Source organism: Xylocopa sonorina, chromosome 7, assembly GCF_050948175.1.
Source record: "Xylocopa sonorina isolate GNS202 chromosome 7, iyXylSono1_principal, whole genome shotgun sequence".
NCBI lineage: Eukaryota > Metazoa > Arthropoda > Insecta > Hymenoptera > Apidae > Xylocopa > Xylocopa sonorina.
The window spans coordinates 9685910-9707365 of NC_135199.1; the positions used below are offsets into that span (position 1 = coordinate 9685910).

The 21456-nt window shown below is 41.7% G+C and overlaps 2 protein-coding genes across 5 annotated transcripts in view; one reads left to right on the top strand and one right to left on the bottom strand.

Annotated features, from left to right (window-relative positions):
- Fstl5 (follistatin-like 5) overlaps nt 1-12531 on the top strand; it is a 41690-nt gene extending 29159 nt beyond the window's left edge. The window contains exons 2-17 of one of the 2 annotated variants that reach the window (XM_076897631.1): nt 1923-2009; nt 6223-6358; nt 8373-8612; nt 8746-8930; nt 9111-9245; nt 9320-9452; nt 9762-9922; nt 10017-10140; nt 10223-10516; nt 10761-10882; nt 10971-11108; nt 11201-11416; nt 11502-11652; nt 11733-11933; nt 12022-12168; nt 12251-12531. In XM_076897631.1, coding sequence (XP_076753746.1) covers nt 1923-2009; nt 6223-6358; nt 8373-8612; nt 8746-8930; nt 9111-9245; nt 9320-9452; nt 9762-9922; nt 10017-10140; nt 10223-10516; nt 10761-10882; nt 10971-11108; nt 11201-11416; nt 11502-11652; nt 11733-11933; nt 12022-12168; nt 12251-12480 — 2700 coding nt within the window. In that variant the 3' untranslated portion in view covers nt 12481-12531. The remainder of the gene's footprint in view (nt 1-1922; nt 2010-6222; nt 6359-8372; nt 8613-8745; nt 8931-9110; nt 9246-9319; nt 9453-9761; nt 9923-10016; nt 10141-10222; nt 10517-10760; nt 10883-10970; nt 11109-11200; nt 11417-11501; nt 11653-11732; nt 11934-12021; nt 12169-12250) is intronic. The other variant, XM_076897632.1, reaches the window with a different exon arrangement.
- A 1028-nt stretch (nt 12532-13559) lies between these two features.
- Nucleotides 13560-20692, bottom strand: LOC143425113 (uncharacterized). Of its 3 annotated transcripts, none has more exons than XM_076897624.1 (14): nt 20548-20690; nt 20237-20432; nt 19492-19726; nt 19209-19411; nt 18847-19127; nt 18503-18773; nt 17691-18418; nt 17155-17427; nt 16229-16486; nt 15368-15676; nt 15013-15230; nt 14799-14915; nt 14590-14708; nt 13560-14509 (listed from the first exon to the last, which is right to left on the bottom strand). In XM_076897624.1, the coding sequence occupies exons 3-14, from the start codon at nt 19698-19700 to the stop codon at nt 14337-14339; spliced, it is 3159 nt and encodes a 1052-aa protein (XP_076753739.1). In that variant the 5' UTR covers nt 19701-19726; nt 20237-20432; nt 20548-20690; the 3' UTR covers nt 13560-14336. The 3 variants fall into 3 exon arrangements, with proteins under 3 accessions (XP_076753739.1, XP_076753740.1, XP_076753741.1); XM_076897625.1 differs by having other exon boundaries at nt 20215-20432; XM_076897626.1 differs by lacking the exon at nt 20237-20432 and having other exon boundaries at nt 20548-20692.
- Between the last annotated feature and the right edge of the window lie 764 nt (nt 20693-21456).

Below are 21456 nucleotides of genomic sequence, written 5' to 3' on the forward strand. Positions count from 1 at the left end.
AACAATACGAGTAGGAGGTGGCGGAGGTGATCGAGATAAATCGTCCAGCTGAGGGATGACCAGGTGGACGTATTAAAATTATTTCCACCTTTTTTCTCACCGGATTACGTTCAAATAAAAGAGACAAAGTGTGAGAGATTAACATCAATTTTTGCACGCACCAAAATATCTCGATTCGTCTATTTTTTTCGCTCAAGCGATCAATTCGATGATTAAATCTAATGTTCTGCGAGGAGAAGAAAACAGACGCATCAAGTTGACAGTTAAGACAGAAGGCGACGACTTAATCAGACGGATTGGTACCTTTTCGAAGCACGAGAAAGTCAATTATGATCGTAACTGAAATTTTCATTTTTCATGAACCGGTTCCTCTCTGCGAAACGCGGTCCACTTATAATTCTCAAACGTCCGGTACGTCCATTTGCAAATTAAAACAGGTCGCACTGCCGGGGTCCACGTAAACCGAGCGTTTCTTAAAACACGGCTCCATAAAAATCTACATATATACGATATAAGCGTACGTCCGTCCAATGCTTCCATAACCGTAACGCGTTAAAATAATGACAATCTGCCGCGATGCGTTTCGTCGAAAATATCCGAGCCGTTTCGACGGCGTATCGGGCAGTTGAAGGAGAAAAATTCCCGTCGAAAATCGACCGCTCACCCGGGGCACGAGCTTTCGCGTCGAATGAAGCGCGGGCTGGTTCAAAGAGAAAAAAGAAAAAGGGAAAGAGAAAAAAGAACAGACGACGGCACTTTTAATTAATACATCTGACGCTTGCAGAGGTCTTCATTTTCTATGCCTGATATTTGCGAGCACGGCAAAGCGGGTCACACAGAGATGCGAGAAATGCCTTTGCGATAAGGCGATTAGAAATGAGCAGGGGCTGCGAATATAAGTTCTCCTCTAGTATGATGGCGTCGCAAGTTTGCTGTGCACACCGCGGCCACGGTGATACACGAACGCACGTTTCAACCAACATTTCGGGGTCCTTTGTGACGAAAAATTTTTTTTAAAAGCGTTCACACGGTTGCTCAGCTGGAAAATCGAACGGAACAAACGGACTTGGATAAACGAGAATACGTGGCCCGATTTGATCGAATAACGTAAACTGAACCGTGTAAATCACCATTCCATTGAATTTCACGTGTTAAGAGATGCACGCGTAGTCTCTACTTTTATCGAATACGATTAAATCCGCCGCAGTGTAGGTGGAATGAAAGTGGAACGTGTATTTTCGGCTAAAGGGAGGAATAGAGTCACGAGTAAATATCGTGCAAACAATTAATCCCCAGGCCGGAAATTAAAGAGTAAAAAGATCGCACTGGTAGATCGTAGGTTGGCAAAGAAGCGTTAAAATTCTAGGAAACACTCCGTACCAAGGACCGTAGACGATTCTAATCAAAGAGGATCTTGTCCGCCGGTTAATTGAAAACCAGCTACCGTGTGACTTGATAAACATTTATTTGCCACAACCTGTCTGCTTGATAAATTAAACGAATCTTTTCTCATCGCGTTTTCTCCGTTTCTCCTTTACTTTCTTTTAAAAGCACGACCGTACAGATTTGATCGACGATTCGTCGCGATGCGATGCAGAAATGGGAGGACATCGAATTGCCAAACGTAAGAGCGAATACGTCTTCTTCGTTTTCCGAACGGAAACGTCGAACTATTAAGTCGTAAAATATTAACTCTGCCGCGAAACGAAACGCTCTCGCGTATTGGCCGTTTCGATATTCCGCGGTATAAACGTCGCGATCCTTATGTCAGCCGTAAATCACTGGCGGATCATTTAAACGCTTTTATTCCCCGCGCGATAAAATATGTCACGGCCCGATTGTAATTCAAATCGTTCGATTTCGCTGCCGCGAGTGAATTCAACGGGACGAAGTTCTATTAAAGCCAGTTACATTTGTTCCAGATGAGGCGGAAATCTGTAAACGCGGCCCTTTACTTCCTGTTGCTGTCGATCGGCTCCACCTACGTGGTCTCCGTCGCCGGTTATAAGGTGAGTGTATCGAAGCTTCCATCGCGGTGAGTACAGACCCCGTTTAACATAATTATCGTGACCCAGATGCTCGACACGAAATCGTTTACCCCGAGGAAAAAATAGAAACGGCGGAACCCGGATAAAAGCGCGTTTCACGTGAACCTGTTATCAGCCGGCCTCGCTTAGCCACTCGCCTGCCACCAAGACGCACAATATTCCCGCAAATAGATTTATGGATCAACACAGCGAATCCTTCGAAATCCTTTTTCTCGCGTCGTCGCGTTTTTTGCTCTCTTACCAAGTTGCTCCAAGTTATCGACGTCGAAGCAAGGAAAACGGGTGAACAAAACGGAATTGCGAGCAAGAAACTGCCAGGAGAAGTTGTTGGCCGGAGCAAGAACTAAATAGGTCCCGATAAATTCGATCGACACTGGGGAACAGCGTCTGATTCCCCGCAAGAATTAAGGGATTTAAAAAATTACTGGACGCGAAAATGTCGACGTGCCGCGATACGATAAGCGACAAGACACATTTGAATTGTACGTATTCCGCTCCGAGCAACGAAGTCGATTACAATGGGCGGTTCGACAAAGGACGGGCAGAGAGCCGTTGGATACGTTGTCGAAACCAGCCTCGCGGCCCAATGCGTCAATGTATTCCAACATTATTCACCTGACAACCTCTCTTCAGGGCAAGAAATGTCATAACCGGGTTCTTCCAATGGATTTCAGCGCACAGTGACCCACTTGCGTTGCCGTTGCTGGTGATAATCGATCAAACTCAAATACCATTTACTAAAATAGCATGCATTTTCTATTAGTCAATATTATTTGTAATTTGACCCAGAGAAGTGAAGTACATAGTGTAGAATAATATAACACGTATTGGAAACGTTGAAAAACCATTCTTTTCGAAGTCTTCCGAGGCCGTGCAGCTCTAATAAGGTTTCAGTTGTCTCTAGTTCTGAACTACCGCTAAGACCCTTTACGTACCACTCTAGAGCCACGAGATCTATAATGGGCGACCACAGAGAAATGAAGCTCATAGCAGACCACCTCAAGCTCATAAGAGTAGCTTTGAATCACCTGAGACTACGGTATATATTTGCCTCAGGCAACGATAGACACTTGGCACCTCAAATCAAACTGGTCCAGAGTCGAGGACGTCGTCAAGGATCAGCTTGCAGACATTGAACCAACAACAATTTGTCTCATACTCGAGGATCTCTCCATCCAGAGCCATCTCGTACTCTCAGTAGGGCCCATCCCCTAGGATACCCTTGTCTTTCGTGAAATTATTAACAATCTTCGGAACTGCTTGACGGTCCTTTGATTCCCAATAGAGTTCTCCGCTTCTCTGAGGGCGGGCCGAATCAGAGCGTAGATGTCTGTCTGATACACCGTCATCGTTGCTCGCGCGTATGCGTCCGCGTGTATACTGGCCATTCCGCTAATGTTGACCGGAAGTGTTTGTTCTGATGCATGTGCACCAGGATGCTGGACACCGCTTGCACCGTGGATCGTGTAACGCTGTAGTCCAACATAATTGTCGGCGTGCCAGAATTTACCCAGTGCCATAGGTGGCTGGACCGCTGCCGGCATTTGTCCCTGTACATCCTGCTACACGCGAGGATAATTCGCCGCGCAGGCCTGAAGCGGATTTGATTGCTCGACGCCCATGATAAATGTAAATGCAAACAACGTCTGACAACTGAATTCGAGCGTTGCGAACTGGCCAATTTCCATGCCGATTCTTCTTCCGATTTCGCTCCGTCCTTCGCGCGACATCATCTGCGACACCCGCGTACATTCGTCTATTAATTGCCATCCTCATTCAAGAAGTTGCCGCTCGCTGTGAACGCTAACCGTTCCCTCGCGGCGTTTAATTATCTCGCAGAAAATAATAGCCGTGTGATTTCGTATACGTACGGGCAAACTTACCGGCGTTTAATTTCACGACGAGGAGGAGCATTCCGCTGTTGCTCCGCCGACTAGTTTCCTACCTTACGATCTTGTCCCATAATGAACGTCTAAGCATGTCAGCTATACTATACTTTTCCGTATATTTACCCCAACTTCTCTCCTATCACGGAGCGCTTCGAGTTTGCGAGTCCTCGCGAGCGTTCTGCGCGAAACCCGAGCCAGATCCGCTCGCAACCCAGAAAATCGTAACTTCGACGAGCGTCGAGCGTATCGTTAAAAGCAACGCCGTCCTGTAATCAACGACATCGGTCTCGCTGACGACGTTAATCGACAATCGAAAATAACACGTTTGAATACGACAAGTCGCGGAACCAACGAAATCGCTGGCCGTAATTGGATCGGACGCGCTGCATCGAACGCGTCGCAGCTGACGTGCGAACGTGTCCTTGCCCCGAACGAAATCACGATTTGCTCGAAACGAATTGGCTGTTCGCGTCCCGATGATCGATTTAATAAAGCCCCCCCACGAACAACGAAGGAACGGCTCGCTGGTGTTTGGTGGAAGTGTCCACGGGGGTCAGATAGGTAATTTGGTCGAGAAATGAAGCGAAAGACACATTTCTCGATTTCAGTAGAAGTATAGCAGGAGATATTGGTCCTTTTTACGAACTCGCGTTTCTACTAGACTGGATAGATATATATATACATTCAGGCTTCATACATCGAATTCAGTGTAAAGGAAACGCACGATTCTATTTTTGCAAAGAAAATATAACAGGCTCTTCTTTGAAATTATCTTTATCTTCGTACAACTACATTTAATTAGCTCGACTGAGTTAAAGTGAAAAATTGCGATCGCAGAGCATCGAGCTTCAGATGGTTTACCGAGTGGTCATTAGATTCAAGTACCAATAGCTTTAAGAGACAGTGACTCTGCGAAATGGCCCCTCGCGTTATATGTAAATGTGTGTACGTACATCGTATAATAGCCGGCGGAAGCGAACGAGTGTGTTTAGGAAATACGGTTAGAGGGGAAAAGCAACATTCCAACGGGAAACGGTTCACGGGCTGCTTCAAGTTTAATGATTCTTAAAGGCGAGTTCTCAGACTATCCGAATTAATTCTTAAAGTTCCCTCTCAAAGAGTTGTTCTCCCCGGTGGCCGGTAATTTCAGGGAGTAATTGAAAACACCCGTTCCGTGAATGAACAATTTTAGGCGACGCTAATGGAGATACGGAGCGCGGCGGGAGCCACTCGTAAATTTCGCCGGTGAAATAACACGGCCACGGGAACGAATGGGCCCTGGAACTACTCATATTTCCCGATGTCGCTATGATATTTCAACCCCGTATATTAACCCCGGGCGCGGACCAACCCGGCGCGCGCCCGGTTGATCGCTTTGAGATATCCGCGGACCCAATTCGTATTTTCCTTTCGTGCTTTTCCGCGAGGACGCGACGACCGTCCCAGGCTATACCCTGTACCGCGTACATGAAAAATCGAGCGTGCAGGAAACTCGATGCTCGTTCCGAACTGACCCTCTAACGTGTTTGTCTCCCGCCATCGATACTTTATCATCTTTCATTCAGGGGAAGAATATAACGTCGGACGAACGTCAAACGCTGCTGCGACCCTTTATTTTTAGACGAAACAATACTCAAAGAAAGTAATATAGATCGTACACCGAAGGATTTCGCGGTAGTTCCCATTCGCTTTTCTTTATCTATTTCTTTTTTTCTTTTACTTTAGTCGAAATCGGTTATAAAACGTAGAAGCTCGCGACGCCGACGATACCAAGCAATTTATCTATCCCTCTCTCTCTCGAAGCATCTTCGCAGCAATTCTTCTTACTCTTTATTTCACTTTTTTTTTAAGAAGATTAATTTTCACAGCACAGGATGATGTTTCGTATCGACAACAGGCTCGAGCGCAGCAGAGATTACTTGGTAACAAAGTTTGCTAATAACGCCAGGTTTTTTTCTTCCCCGTCGTCGACCGGTTCAACGTTTTAATAAGAATGGAAAGAACAGAGGAACCTGGGAACGGGCAGAGATCCGACTGTGGTCGAACGTGAAGGAAATTTCCGTGTTCTCGTCCAGGGAAGGCCGATAGAGTGGCCTGCTCTAATTTTCGTTAACGATGGCACTTCCTCGGGAGCCCGATCGTGCCTAATCTGAACGGCCGATCGCTACCGCCATCGATTCACCCTGACAACGACAGCCACACGAGACTTCTTTCTTGACCCTCTCGCGCCTTTAACCCAGTTTCCTCTCTGCGGTTCTTACGTATGCATCTTTCATTCCTTTCAGCACTCGAGGCGACATCGGGACTTCACCGTGGCCGAGAGCTACGATGCGTCATCGTCCAACGGTGACAGCCTTTCGATGACGATACCGCCGCCGATCGATCGGTCCTCGCTTCCTGAAGAGTCATACGTTCCTGAAAGTAAGTTGACGATTCTAATCTAATCGAGCACACCACGAACGGCTTCGTTTCCTCTTTTACACGCGTCCTCGGTCGTTCGCTAGATGTTTATAAGAAATATCAACGGGTTACGCGCGCGTGGTAAGTCTAAAAATGGAAGAGGCGTTATTAACGCTCGAGGGAAAAGAAATTTGCGCGAGTCTCTCCGAGAATGCAACAATTTCCGAAAATAAGGATATCTCTGAACAAGACCGGTGCGCTGTTGTGCAAATATACGTAATTTCCTTTAAAATCCTTGGCATACGAATACCATGGAAAAAGGGAAACGATGTGGCTAAAAAAAAAAAGGAGAGACAGAGAAAATAGAACCAACGCGAAATGAACGTACGAGTCTACACGCTCTCTCTCTTGCTCGTCGCAGGGAAGAACGCGAAAATTGAAAGGCCAACAAACTGGCCAGCACGCCGGAAAAAATTAATGAACGCGTTTACACGCGGCGTGCATTTGATACAGCTTGGCGGAAGAATAAAATAGAAGGAGGTAGGAGAAAACGAAAAAAATAAAAGAGGAGAAAAAAAAATGAAATCACTGGCCATTCCCGTGATCTGTACCGTGAACGCTTTATTCGCCGCGGCGAAATTTTCTAAAGCGAATTTCGCGTTATTCTTTGGGGCGCCCGCGAACCCGCTACTTTCTCCCATCGCCGGCGTCGCGTTCAACGTTTTCTTTAATTAAACGATTCTACCGATGAATGTATAATTTGCGACGTACAATGGGGCTGTTCGTAGCGGCTGGAATTCACCCCCGAGCGGCGGCCGTGTAAAATGGAGACCGAGAAGGGAGCAGGGAGATCCATCCGTTTATACTTTCAACCGAACGGTCGTTCATCGTCGCGGAGAGAGGGTCTTATAAGTATTGTATCTTGAGGATAAAGCACACCACGCCGGTGATAATCAGCGCCGCGACGATTTGAATGCCGATAGAGATATTCGTGGTTGTGTCCTTTTCTCTTTTCGCGTTTCAATTCCTCCTCGTTCTCGACTCAAACCAAATGATAAGCCGCGAGGATCACGTAGAGCACGAGCGCGAGAATCAATGTCAACGCGACCGCGTAAAAGATCGCGCACATTTGCAAAATCGGCGTCGTTCCGTTGAGAAACAACCTGAGACGCGAGCAACTTCCCTCCTCACGGACAAACAAGCGAACCGTGCAAATCGAGGGAGTCGACTATTTTTTTTTTTTTTCGACGTCGCCCGCGTCGCTCGCATTGCACTCGATGAAATCGAACGCGATCGACACGACTGCGACCGGGTACCAATCATCGAGCGGGTATCGGCTGCATTAAAATTATCAGGAAACGATTGAATTTGTATAAACAGACGGAGTCACGCGAGTCGCGTTATTAGTATCGCCGGTATAATTACTCGCGAGCATCGCAGGGGAAATTTCGCGAAATCTGGACGCTGATTAACGTCGATTACCGCCGGCGCCCATATTAATCGCAACAAATGCGCGTATGAAACATTTATTCCGGCCCGCTAGACGCGACAATACCGCGGGATGAATTTATGTATCCAGTCGTCGCTTAATTAAGAATTTAACCGTTCCGCCTTCGACATAAAATGTATAGGGAACGCGAAATTCCTATCCGAGACCCGTAATTCTTTTTCATTTAATACACGCGTCCCGTTCCTAAAAGCCCGCGACAGAAGAGAGCTCGGAACTACAGTGGACGAAGGAAGAAACCCCTTTTAATAAAACATTCAAAGGTCTCTTTGATGAACAAACGAACTCCGCCGAATGACAGGAAGATCGTGAATTCCGCGGCGTAACGGAGAGGTGCGCGATGCACCTCGTGCCTGAAAGATTTAAATAATTCCGGCTCGGGAGGATCCTCTCGAATCGGTCCGAATCGCATCGCCACGGCACGAATCGCGCGTGTATTTCCAGAATCTATCGCTCGAGGCTAGCTCTCGGTTGTATCGTCCGGGGCTGTTGAGTGAAATCGTGACGATCCCCTTGTTTTCGTTGCAGGTACGCGCGCGATCGATCCCTGCGCGCAAAAGTTTTGCGGGGTGGGCAAGGAGTGCGAGATCTCGCCGGACAACAGCACCGTGGCCCTCTGCGTTTGCATACGAAAATGCCCGCGAAGACAGAGACCGGTCTGCGCGAGCAATGGGAACATCTACGCGAACCATTGCGAGCTGCACAGAGCCGCCTGCCATTCTGGATCGCCGTTGACCAGGAGCAGGCTCATGCGATGCCTGCACCACGGTACGAAGGCTGTTTCATCGTTTAACCAAACATTGAAACACCTTTAACCGACATTAAAACATTGTCGTTAACAGAGACTAAGTCGTATCGTGTGTCTCTAATCAAAATCCTCCTCCTTTTGAATCTTGTGCAGACATCGTGAACGCGCACATCCGAAGAACCCTGCACGTGAACAGAACGTCCCCCAAAACGGGCAAGATCATCTCGTACCCGAGGTCCAGAAACCGAAAGAAGGACGCGTTGAAGGACAACTTGATACCGGAGAAGAACGATTCTGATTCGAAGGAGTGCTCGAATCAAGAGTACGAAATAATGAAGGTAGATTTAAAAGAAGACAGTGAAGTCGTTCAGAAGCCAAGTTCAAGAAACTTAGCGTTTAACTTTGCAGAAACCAAACGATTAACTCTCACAGAGTTGATCAAATTTGGCTTCCAACCGGCAGCTATCTGGTTCCCGATGATCGTAGTGTTCAACTAACAGCTTGGTTTTCTTTGCCAGGATAACTTGCTGCTCTACAACCACGCGAGATTAATGTCTCAAGACAACCACAGCAAGGAATACCTGGTCAGTATAATGTTCTCCCATTACGATCGGAATAACAATGGCAATTTGGAACGCGAAGAATTGGAACAGGTAAGGCTCTGCCATGTTTCTATTTTATCGGTGATCGGCTCGTTCGGTGTTTACACGTGTGTTCTACGTGATAGTTCGCGGAGAATGAAGATTTGGAAGAGTTATGCAGAGGCTGCAATCTGGGACACATGATCAGCTACGACGACACGGACGGCGATGGGAAACTGAACATGAATGAATTCTACGAAGCGTTCAGCAAACTTTACAGTGAGTATTCTTCTGAAAATTGTTGTCACAGTGGAAGCGAAAGTAAAGAACTTCGCGAGAGTCTTTCATCCGAACGTTCAAAAAGGCATTCTTTGCTTGGTAACTTCTGATATAAGTCAAGATGTGCCAGTGCACATCTATATAGACCGTGCGCGTACGTGTACGGTGGAATGGAGATACTCTGGAATTTTTAATAAAAAAAACAGCACGAGTCGCAAGTCATAGTTGACGAATTAAATGAAATTAAATGTAATGAAATTAAATTAAACGTCGCAAGGCAAAGGGTTAGACCAGCACGATCTTTCGTAGGTGTCTCAGTAGTGTCGCTGGACAAGTCCCTTGAGGTGAACCATATTTCCGCGAGAGTTGGTGATAACGTGGAAATCAAGTGCGATGTCACCGGCACGCCGCCTCCGCCTTTAGTCTGGCAACGCAACGAGGTCGATTTAGAAACGCTAAACGAGCCTGAGGTATGATCGACAAGAGCTTCGATAATTAAACCACAGTGACAAGCCAACTTTCACGCACCAGCAACGATCAATGTTAACCGTTCTTCCCCGATAGATTCGAGTTTTCAACGACGGCAGCCTCTATCTGACGAAAGTGCAACTGATACACGCTGGGAATTATACTTGTCACGCGGTCAGAAATCAAGACGTTGTTCAGACACATGTCTTAACTATTCACAGTAAGCTATTTCGCGCGCTGATAGGAGCCATCGATACGAGAACATAGTTGTTCCCAGTTCTCTAAACTCTCTTGTTTCACAGCTATACCTGAGGTGAAGGTAACGCCGCGGTTTCAAGCGAAACGTTTGAAGGAAGAGGCCAACATCAGATGCCACGTAGCCGGTGAACCACTTCCGCGGGTGCAGTGGTTGAAAAACGACGAGCCATTGAATCACGATCAACCGGGCAAGTACGACCTCATTGGAAACGGCACTAAACTCATCATCAAGAACGTAGATTACGCCGATACGGGTGCTTATATGTGCCAAGCTAGCAGCGTCGGTGGTGTGACCAGAGACATCAGCAGTTTGGTGGTTCAAGAACAGCCTACCCCGAGTAAGTCGTAAAAACCGAGAACTGATGCAAGTAAAAACAAGCGAGAAAATGTCTGTATGCTGAGATGCTGTTAGCCTATCGATTTTGTGACAGATGTCATTACTTAGTTATCCGCATTTACAGACTCGTTCATTTTCAAGGGACAATTCCCTCATCACGCATGAAGTAGATCGGAAATGCATAAATAAAGATAAGTAATTTATTAAATACGTGGACAAATTAATGACGTTCGTGTTCTATCTAGCGACCGAAAACGAGGAACGAAGATTCTTTTCCTTTCACGAATGGGGCATTTTGGTGTACGAGCCATCCGCGTGTCGGCCACGACACGAGATTCGCTCCACGGACGTTATACCTGGTACTCAGGTAAAATCGGTATTGTATTATTATTGTACGGTTTTCTGTCACATAGATGATTCAATTCCACCGGCCCTTTTTAATCTGGTTGTGCTAGGAACACGTATGCGGAATTGTCGGGGTTCCTTGTTCCTGGGGACGCGCGATCAATGTCGCGAATCGGTACGTATACGTCAGTCAACCGAACAAAGATCGCGTGCTCGTCATCAGTGAAATACAAATGGTCATAGTCGACGTGAGTAAATTTTAATTGGCTAATTATACCACAATCGATTAAATGCTAACTGTTAACTGTTAAAAGCTAATCTTGCCTCATGCAATTATCAGATGGTGCCAACGGATAAAAATCCTGTTCAACTCTGGTACGTGTCCTCCCTAGACCAAGTGTGGATACTTAACTGGCGAAACGAGAAGGACATCGACGTAAAAACGGTGCAAGTGATCGAAGATGCCGCACAAAAGAAGAAACATCGAGCTATTCGCCCAGAACCTATCGATGCGCAATTCGACATTATTCAAAACATTTATATACCCGAACAACAAGTGAGTTTCTTAACTATTGGAAGTTATCGTCTACCTCTGTTTCGTCTAAACAAAACTGTTATAACGTATTCTTCAATCCATTCAGGATATTGATAACAGGTTCAAGTACGGATACGTGAGCCACACGAATCAACGTAACATGTATAAACTCGATCTGAAGAACATGAAGTATACGCGTAGCGCTGATTTAAGTGCTTACAATTGCGTCCCAGTGAACGTCCAATTTTCAGTCCTATGTGAGTCAGTCTTCCCGAGATCTATCAATCGGGTGGACGTCTTTCATGTAAGTTTACTTCAATTTCCTATTACTTTTCAGATGGATTCGTAATAATTGAATGTCAGGAACCAGTTACCAATCGACCAACGGGTCAACTGTTATTGGATTATTTAACAGACACCGTTCTCGCTCACAAACCAAATCTGTTAGGGAAACCCACTATTTCACCCGACTCTCGACACCTTGTCACGCTGGACAAGCAAGACACAGGCGTAACTCTAGTCGTGCAAGAGATATTGCGTAATTAGAATGTTTTTTATTCTACGTTAGAAGGTAAATAACGAAACAGTGCTCGCATTGAGATTAATCAATAATTCTATGCTTCTAGCCGATGGTTTGAAATTCGCATTCGATGTAAAAACAACGTTGAATATCAGTGACATTGCCCTTTATCCATCGCAAACGACGCACGGCTACGATATTTACGCGTCATCGATCGACAAGGAGAACATTCTATTTCTCGACCTGTCCACTGGTAAAATGAATCTCCATGACTAGCGATACTTACCACCACGTTATATTGAATACATTAAAAAACTGTTCATTTTCTATCACAGGTAAAGTGGAAATGATAACGGGAGTGGGTAAAGCAACGCCGCCAGATCTAACAAAATGGGGAAACCCCAATAGACCTATCGTACAGAGCGGCATATTTGGCAAGTACATGGTCAGTCCGTCGAACGATGCGCTCTTCGTTTTAAACGGAGAAACTCGAACGATAAATTGCGAGATCGGCGGCCTGGTACACCCCGGAGCGCTGGTATGGTTCACAGTGTCTTTAAACTAAACGATCGCAATGTTTCGGCGAGGCTGCGAGACGCGTCGAAAAGTAAAAGAAAAGAAATTAGTCGAACGCTGTTGGAACCAGTGATATATGGGACAAAAGTATCATGTACATCACCGTTTGAACGAGAGGGTAGAATAACTGTAGTTTTTTTTATGTTAGAAGAAGGAACGGTTGAGAAAAATTTCGAGAAATATATATTCTAACACCAACATACCATTATTCATGGTTATCGTTAAAATATTTAAAAAGTTTCCGAGTACCGCTCTTCAATAATTAATGGCGTATTTTTGACACCATCGAGCGAATAAACGTTTTTGATCGTTACATATTTATCGCGAAACATTTATCAATAAGATTTTTAATGTACATACCAAAGAATCGTCTTTTACATACATATTTAACGTACCTAATCGTTATCCTATCGGTGGCCTTAGTTTCCCCTCGATTTTTGCATATCTCAACTCTTTGTACTTATACATTTCTCTCTCGAATAAATTTTCGACGGCTATAAAGATACAATTACACTCTTTCAAATAGTAATTAGAACGTTTGTTATTTCTTTCCCGAATACGAACTGCAAATTACTAAAACTCAACATTACTCGATATACCTGAACAACTTCAAAACTTTTACGTTTCTTCCTTTCTTTTTTCTTTTTTCTTCTCTTTCCAAAAAGATATATTTAAAGACATTTCTTTTTAAACGATGACACGATTCAAGAATATATTATAGTCGAAAGGTCATCGATGACTTATACATGCTAGGTAATTAGTTAATTAGGAAACGAAAAAACAGTCACAAAGTTACACGAGCTAAGTAAACACAAATATAATACAAGTATAATCAACTTTCTAGCCTGACAAGTTGCTTCGACCGGAAAAATTGGAACAATTTGATTTACCATAATTTTTACAATAACTTATACGGCAAAGACATATATAATAGTGTTATCGGGCCACAAATAGCACACTAACAACGGGTATGATGATTATGTGTTATAAACGCATGCGTGTGTTTCTGTACGCGTGTGGATACGAGCGCATATTATAACAAGTAAAATGAATTACCTTGTAATAAAATTACAAACAAAACTAATTTAATAAATAATCTGCAAATACAACGTTCTTTTTGCTACAATGTACATGCAGATTACACGTAAAACATCTCAGCAGTCTTGTATCCGTTCCGGGTAAAAAGGAAATAATGATACAATGAATGGTTACGCACCATCGTTAACGATCGTACTCTTTAAGTGTCTTTCTAGTCGTAACGTTCGCCTTTATTCACTAATAAATTACGTCTGTTCAAAATCTCAATGTCTACGTTTAATCACCTACTGTACAAATTCGACGTAACTGTTTACGCACTATATCTGGTATAAATACGTATTTAGTTCTTCTCGAATCGTTTCAACTATACCACCCCAACACAGCTGCTGCTTTCACAGTTAAGTGACATCAACAATTTGACAACTGCACAACATCTTCGAATCGAATCAATGATCACCAATTAAATTCACTTCATCGATAGCGACATTCGACAATTAACAAAGTTTCACGTATATACAGTGCACCCTGCACAATCTGTTTTGAAGAGATTTACCAAGAATTCGAAAATAGCAGGAAAGCTGGACAATGTAAGGAAGGAAAGGAGACACAGAGGCGAACCATGAGGAGATCACTAGGAAAAATAGATCGTGAGTTTTTCTGAGCAATATTCCATTCAATACGATGTAGCTCGACCAACTTGTAAACGCAACATCCCGTAAGCCATTCTCTCGAGTCCCAATATCCTATTCTCTTCCTTGTTCTTCTCGTCTCGCAGTCTGTTTGTCAGTTTCTTTGTTCCAGCACTGGTTATATATTGCACGATTTTAAATTGGTCCCTTGCCGACTATAAAAAAGTATATAAGCGTTGCTAAAGTCTTCCTCCTGAGGTTTCTGTCTGCTCGTAATTTCGTCATTGTAGTAGTACCATACATCGGTGCGAGGATTTTTTGCATATGCCGTATAGTGTCCAGCCGAAACCCCTATGGTGGTATCAAATACGTAAAGATATAATATCATACTTGATCGCATTAATAAAGAATGAATGAAATAACGATTATACCTCCAAAGTGACAAACACAGGCGTATAGATCGTATAAGTGTTGACCTACACTCAAACCAACCAAAGGGAATGTAACTTTATCATCCAATTTCATACTAGCGCACTCGTAAAATACAAATCTGTAATTTACATAAAGAAAACACAATTGTTGTATGCAACAAAATGATCGTGTCATAATTAAATCATTATATAACCAGAAATCGACATACCGTTTCAGATATACTATAAGGAACTTGGGGTATCTATGAACTATGAGGGTTTTCGTAGCACACCGATTTCGTTCGCACTTGGGACAAAACCATGGATTGTGTTCGTCCAAAGTTTCACTACGAAATATATAAATCTCGTAAAACCTTACATTACCGACTCAATGTTAAGGGACCCTTAAAGTAACAAAATTTAATCGTTCATAGTAAATGCTACCTTTGACTAAATGCTTGAAGACAATCGTACAAAGACAAAGGATGATGAGGCCTTTGTTTGCTGACGCTGACATGATCTATAGGAGACGCGATCTTAGGAACCTGCTCCGTATAACGCACAGCTAAAGTATCGTCGTTATACAAGATTACCATGCCCGTTTCGGGTACGCTACATCCGGTGCAATGTTTAGTATAGATGCAACGCGAACAATGGTGACCCTACGTAAAAAAGTCATATATTTATAAACTTATTTTACTATAGTACTTATGAGTTCATTCAACTTCTTGCTACTAATTGAAATTAATATTTTTACAGCCAAAAAAAGAAAGAAAATAGCGAATAACCGTATACAAACCTGTCCTGTAACAAAATGAAGCGTGTAATTTCCTTCCTGCGGCACATTTTTTCTTACAATATCGTACAAGTCCTTAGCGTTTACTCTCGAAGGTAATCTTACTAAATGCGGGTAACCGAAAAGTTTCGTTCCTTTACGGTTGTTCGTCGTTTCGTTTGTTGTATCGTGACGCAGAACCAACGGTACACTTAAGATCCTAACTGCAGGCCTCGGTCGGCCTGTTTGATCTATTTTAATAAAAGACGACGCAGTCATGTAGGTTGAACACATTGGACACATTTGCGGTTCCGTTTGATTCTTGAAATAATTCTGTTGAATTGAAAGTAAAATAATCATTTGCATAGTATCGATTGTGACGAACAACAGATTTAAATATATGTAATCGAATTATTATTTCTAGCGAGAAAAATTCGGAAGCATTAATACGTGGTATGTAATACCCTCAGTATACGGCAGCCTCAGATTAGTCTGAATTGAGTTCCAGAACGTAAATATTCTGGCTTGCGGATTGTACTCAAATCGCGAATCATACGGGTTTCCATCTTTCCGTTTCCAAACACCTCTACTTCGAATGAAGTTTCCCAGGCTAAGCTGGCAACGCAAAGCTATTTCTGGTTCCCGTACGTACCCTTATGGTACCGTCCGGCTAGAACGTTCGCTGATTTAATCTCAGACCTTCCCGAGGTGAAATAGTAGTAACCATGTACCTTGCTTGTACACCCCTTCCGCTAGATTGAAGCTGCCGTTTTTCATCATCGGGTTTTCTTATTGCATCAATTACAACTATACGTTAAGTTATACGACTTACGACTGATTCCAATATTTTATTGAATGAAAGTAAAACAAGAAACAGCTGCATACCTCGATGCAAGCCTCGCACATAACGAAGTTGCAGCTATTCCCACTGTGCCTCTTTAAATCCCCGTCCAATTCCTCGAGGCAAATTGTACATGGAATTTCCTCTCCGGTTACTGTACATTTTTGACATGAGTCAGCCTCCGCTAAACGATCTCCGCCCGCGTCTGGTACTGAAGTGTACGCATCAGGAGGTTCCGTGAGTTCAAAGGCGTATATAGAACGATTCGTATCATTGATGTGTCTCAAGAGTGTATTGTCATCCTTAAATGTAAAACCTTGATGTAGAACTCGACAGTGACAATTCCGTCTAGTGCGATAAGCTACAGCAAGCAAAATACATAATTCTCGATACATCTACGGTGCAAGGGTTAAGTAATATTGATGAGAAGTAAAGACCGCGATTGGGCAATATCAAGAGGATGCAATCATATCAAGGAAGGAAGAAAATGAAAAGTTTTAATCTGTGTGATGGAATGTAGCCTCGTAACTAAGCTCTACGCTACGAGAGTGTTCTTCCACAACGTTTACTCTTGGAGGGCAGTATCAGCGATTATCAAGGCTGCTCGATAAGCCGCTTTCTTCACCCTCCATGATTGAATTCGTATCAAAAATAAAAACCCACGCACCGTTCTCTTTTTCACGACATAGAATACGATTACGATACCCTGATTGTTACTCGTACCGAAAATGCATATCCTCAAAAAAAAATTATGTTTAAAGTCGTATTATCTGAACAATCTGATTAGCCGAACATCTGCTAAATCCGCAGATCGTTTTTGAAATAATACAGAGCCAGAGTGAGTCGACCAATTGAATAAAAATTTCTTGAAACATATGTACAGGCTGTAGTTTAAATGAGAAAAGTTGCATTGAAAATGCGACTACTCGTACATACTTACATACAAATGAACTAAGTTTCGTATACTTACCAGAATCTTCGATATATGATTTTCTAAAACTTCAGCGAGTGCAATGTTTGCCAGTGCAATATTTTCCTTGCCAAGCGTTTTTAACAGCTCCTCCTTCAATTTTCCAATTCGCGACTGCTTGTTTAATGAAACAACGCACCTTATAGGTTGATCGCCATTGGCAGGAACGTACGTAACATTTAGTTGTCTCTCCATTGCATGAGGTAGCGGTACTGATAAATACATAAAAGGCTCATACGTTACTGATACATGATTACATACCGCGCAAACAACCTATAAAGAGAGAAAAACATGGAAATACAAATGGTTCGAGACTTACGTTTACAGATACATTATTAAATAGTTCGGGCATTGTTATGTATCAGCAGAATGAGACTTGTTTTTGGTGCTTCTTAAAACAAGAAGGTATAACAACTGAACTATAATATAGGAGACGTTTTACGGTAAAAAACAAATTAATTAAGTTAGTTACCCCAACGTATAGTCTCCTTAATGGCGAAATATTACGTACGATTCAAATTTTATTTCAAATTTACCTTGCTCTTAAACTGTCCTTGAAAAGTATCGACGATAATACTTCTATTGGACTTTAAATGCTTAGCCCAATGTTTGTCAGCCTCCATCTCATCTTGTGCTTCTATAGTACCGTTCCCATAACTTTGTGAAACTCGTGTGCATTGGGAGCTAATGCTTCCCTGACCGTCACGTTTATGATTCTTTTCTTGATCATCGAGCCTCATACGCTTCACGTTACATTTTTCCAAACCATTATCGTACTCTATATCTGAGCCGCTTGACGCATAATCTACGCCACAATTGACTTTCTGGACATTGACCTCTTTTATTCTTTTCACGCTGACACTTTTATTGTCAAAATCATGGTTTTCCATTAGATTCGAATTATCTAAAGGCATTCTACGAACATTCTCTTTTGGAAACTTTTGAGAATCGTAGTGAATCTCATTGTTACACTCTTGCTGCGTTACTAAGAAATTTGCATTGCTCGTTTTTGCTTCTTTATGGATATCATACAGACCGTGATATTTTGGAACATTTTTCGATAATTCGATTAATGTCTCTAACCTTAAGGAAGGTGTAACATCATTTTTCTTTCCATCGACTTCATTGTGAATAAACGTATTTGATTTTGCCTCAACAGTTTCATCAGAATCGAGTGTCTCTTCATCGTCGTCGCCATCATTTAAAGGTGATCCTCGTGGTGAATTTGCAATGCTATCCAATTCACCTATCGGTGAGCCTAGATCTAAAAATAAAAAATTAGTGAATAGTTTGCGCAATTTTATATATCACTTTTTATTTGTTACAAGTCTATAGTAAATATCTTTACCTCTTGGAGAACCTGCCATTGTGACATTAGGACTATTTGGGCATTCTGGTGATGGTAAACAATCATACATTTCCAACAAATCTGTATTACAATTGGAATTACTAGTGGCAGTGACTGGGGACATGGTTTTCCCGTTCGAATTCTCAAATGAATTAATCGCATTGGCAGTGGTTGTAGACGATGGAGTTTGACAATTTTTTGTACATTTTGCTGTATTCATTTGTTCATGTAAAGAATCCAGTAAAAGTGCGAGAAATTCTTGACAATCATGCTGTTAATTAATATTATAATTATCATTACAATTATTAAAATTCTTTACCAATCATTATATATCCCAAATTTACCTGTCTATAATCTTTAAATTGTGAATGATATGCTCCTAATGTTTGTTTAAATTCGGTAGGCCTGAGAACACTGTATTTGCCAGACCACATTTTGCCAAGGAGTACACTAAAGTGTGCCATCAATGATCCGGGAGGAGGTAATTTTTCCCCCCTTTGCTGTAAGTCCAAAAAATGTCGCAGAACCGGTGGTGTTGCAGTTAAACATTGCAAACCAGCTGCCATAAAACAAGTATTACCAAGATTACGCAGACCGCATACTCCAGCGCGTAAAACTACATCTTCTATAACATAAATACAAACAAAACATTGTTTATCAAACAAAATTCAGTTAGTAGATGAATCTATTTCTAATTTTTACTCACCCATAGGTGAATCATCTTGAGAATCTCCACCTTCTGAAAACAGATTATTCAGAGCTGGGGTACCAGGAGGTAAAAATGGACCATACTCTATAGCAGTTCCACTATCGCTAATAGGGTCTGCGCCAACATCTGTGAAATCATTTAAACCTGGTGGAGGTGGAAGGGGTATCGCATAATCTGATGTAGAACTATTCGCTTCAGTCCTACAATGAAATTATCAAATTAGAACAATGATGTAATTAGCTGTGTAAAATATTAATTAATTAAATATAAATTATAGTACCATGTGTCTTCTATGCCCATATTAACTTCGGATGAAAGCAATTTATCCTCCTGAAGAGTTAAGGTGTGATCTAAAGAAGAAGTCAATGGACTGAGACCCGTAGAATCTAACACCTCTGATATCTCTGCGACTTCAGGCAGATAAAAAATTTCAGACGATCCGATCATTGAAATATTTTCTACTTCTGAAGCATCCACCTTATTGTCCATTCAGATAATAAAATACCAAATATTACCTAAAATTATAATTACATATGACAAAGGATAAATCAATGTATATTTCTTGATAGATACATTACATTTTGCATTAGCATTAATATATTTTCTCTAAAAATTTCTTTCGTATTTATGTAATACATATGTATACATTAAAATGAGATGTTACATTTAATCAAATAAAACTTTTGTACAATTTATCATCTTTATATGCATAACATGTACAGGATCGAACAGGTCAATATCACATTAGAAAAATTATATTTTTGCTCATTGAATATGAAGATTTCATAAAATTCATCAGCTGCTTTGTTTTCCCTCAACATTTTTTAAACAATTAATGCGTGCATGTGTGCATTATTTGTATAAGGTTTATTCGGTACAATATTAACAAATAACAAACGTAAGAAGGAAATATATGAGAATATGAAAAGTACTTCGAACGATAATTTTGGAAATTGTATTTGAATTACATGAAATCATCAAACAATGCTTAAATCATCCTAACCTAAGATGTCGGGAAAGATTACCGCGAATTTTTTGGCGTCGTATTCTTGCAAGGCGGTAAACTCCTCGAGGAACAATTACTATCGATAACTGGATTTTTTTGCTTTTTAGAAGTAAGATTACGTTATATTGGCTAGCACACTGATCAATATGGAAGAAACTGAATTCTGTAGTCTATAAAAGTATAACTAGACCTTGCCCATTCAAATTGTGATCATCCTGTAACGTTGCAATAGCACAAATTTTACATAAATATTCACTTAAAAACACACGACCTTATGTTTCTACATAGGTGTACAAAGAGAAAAAAAAAACAAAAACAACATTCACTTACTTTGCAGAAAATCTACTTTCTTCTTCGTGAGATACCAATACCGCCATTGCAGTAAACGGCATGGTCAATGGATGCGCTAGAAAAGGAAGATTCGCCTACGGCGCTTCAGGAAGTCAGCTTCTTTTTCAAACTGGGAATTTTCTGCGTCCTAGGGGAATAATAAGAATTGCGAGAAATTTACTCAATTTTCTCATTTATACAGAAAATTGTTCCTTACCTGGTAAGAAGTATAGAAAAAAAATAAGTCCGGTATGTTTTTCTCGTTTCACGAAAATACTTTGTATGCACGAGTGGGGTGTAAAATGTTTATACCTCGTACGACACAATAAACATAAATGCGGCTAACTAATGAGAAACGACGCCACTAGATAAAACTCCCTCCTATTGGATGACCATCGATTTTGGGGAGTGTTAATTTCACAAAGCGCCAGAATCCAAGATACTATTTCCACAAAGCATGTATACTGTGATGTATACATGCATGTATATATGAAACTATTTACAAATCTATATACCACTGATTTCTTTGACACATAGGAAGGAAACAAATTTAATCATGCCTAACGTCAATCACAATACTTTGCCATTCCTATTCGTTTAATAAGATAATTTAAACCATTTAGAATAAAGATTACTTAGTAATAACACCAGAACGTGTTTTAAAAGGATGCGATAACTTATAGTTTATATGAAAAAATGCGATTATAGTTATTTTCAATATAAGATAAGGTAAATAAGATAAGGTAACGTGTTGCACAAAAGAAGAGAAGTATTTTCTATTACATAGAATAATATAAAGCAATTTATATAAAAATTACTTTATCTAACTGCATGTTAAAGAGTTACATTTATGTTATTTTCAATCGTCAGTTACTACTACTACTCGAATAGTATTCATATAAACAAGAA

Excerpts from the sequence above, each read along its gene's own strand:
- LOC143425113 (XM_076897626.1), bottom strand. The coding sequence starts at position 19,700 with ATGGACAATAAGGTGGATGCTTCAGAAGTAGAAAATATTTCAATGATC. Across the intron at positions 15,677-16,228 it reads TGTGCGAGGCTTGCATCGAG|AATTATTTCAAGAATCAAAC; the intron begins GTATGCAGCTGT and ends TCAATTCAACAG. Across the intron at positions 14,916-15,012 it reads CTTCAAGCATTTAGTCAAAG|TGAAACTTTGGACGAACACA; the intron begins GTAGCATTTACT and ends TATATTTCGTAG.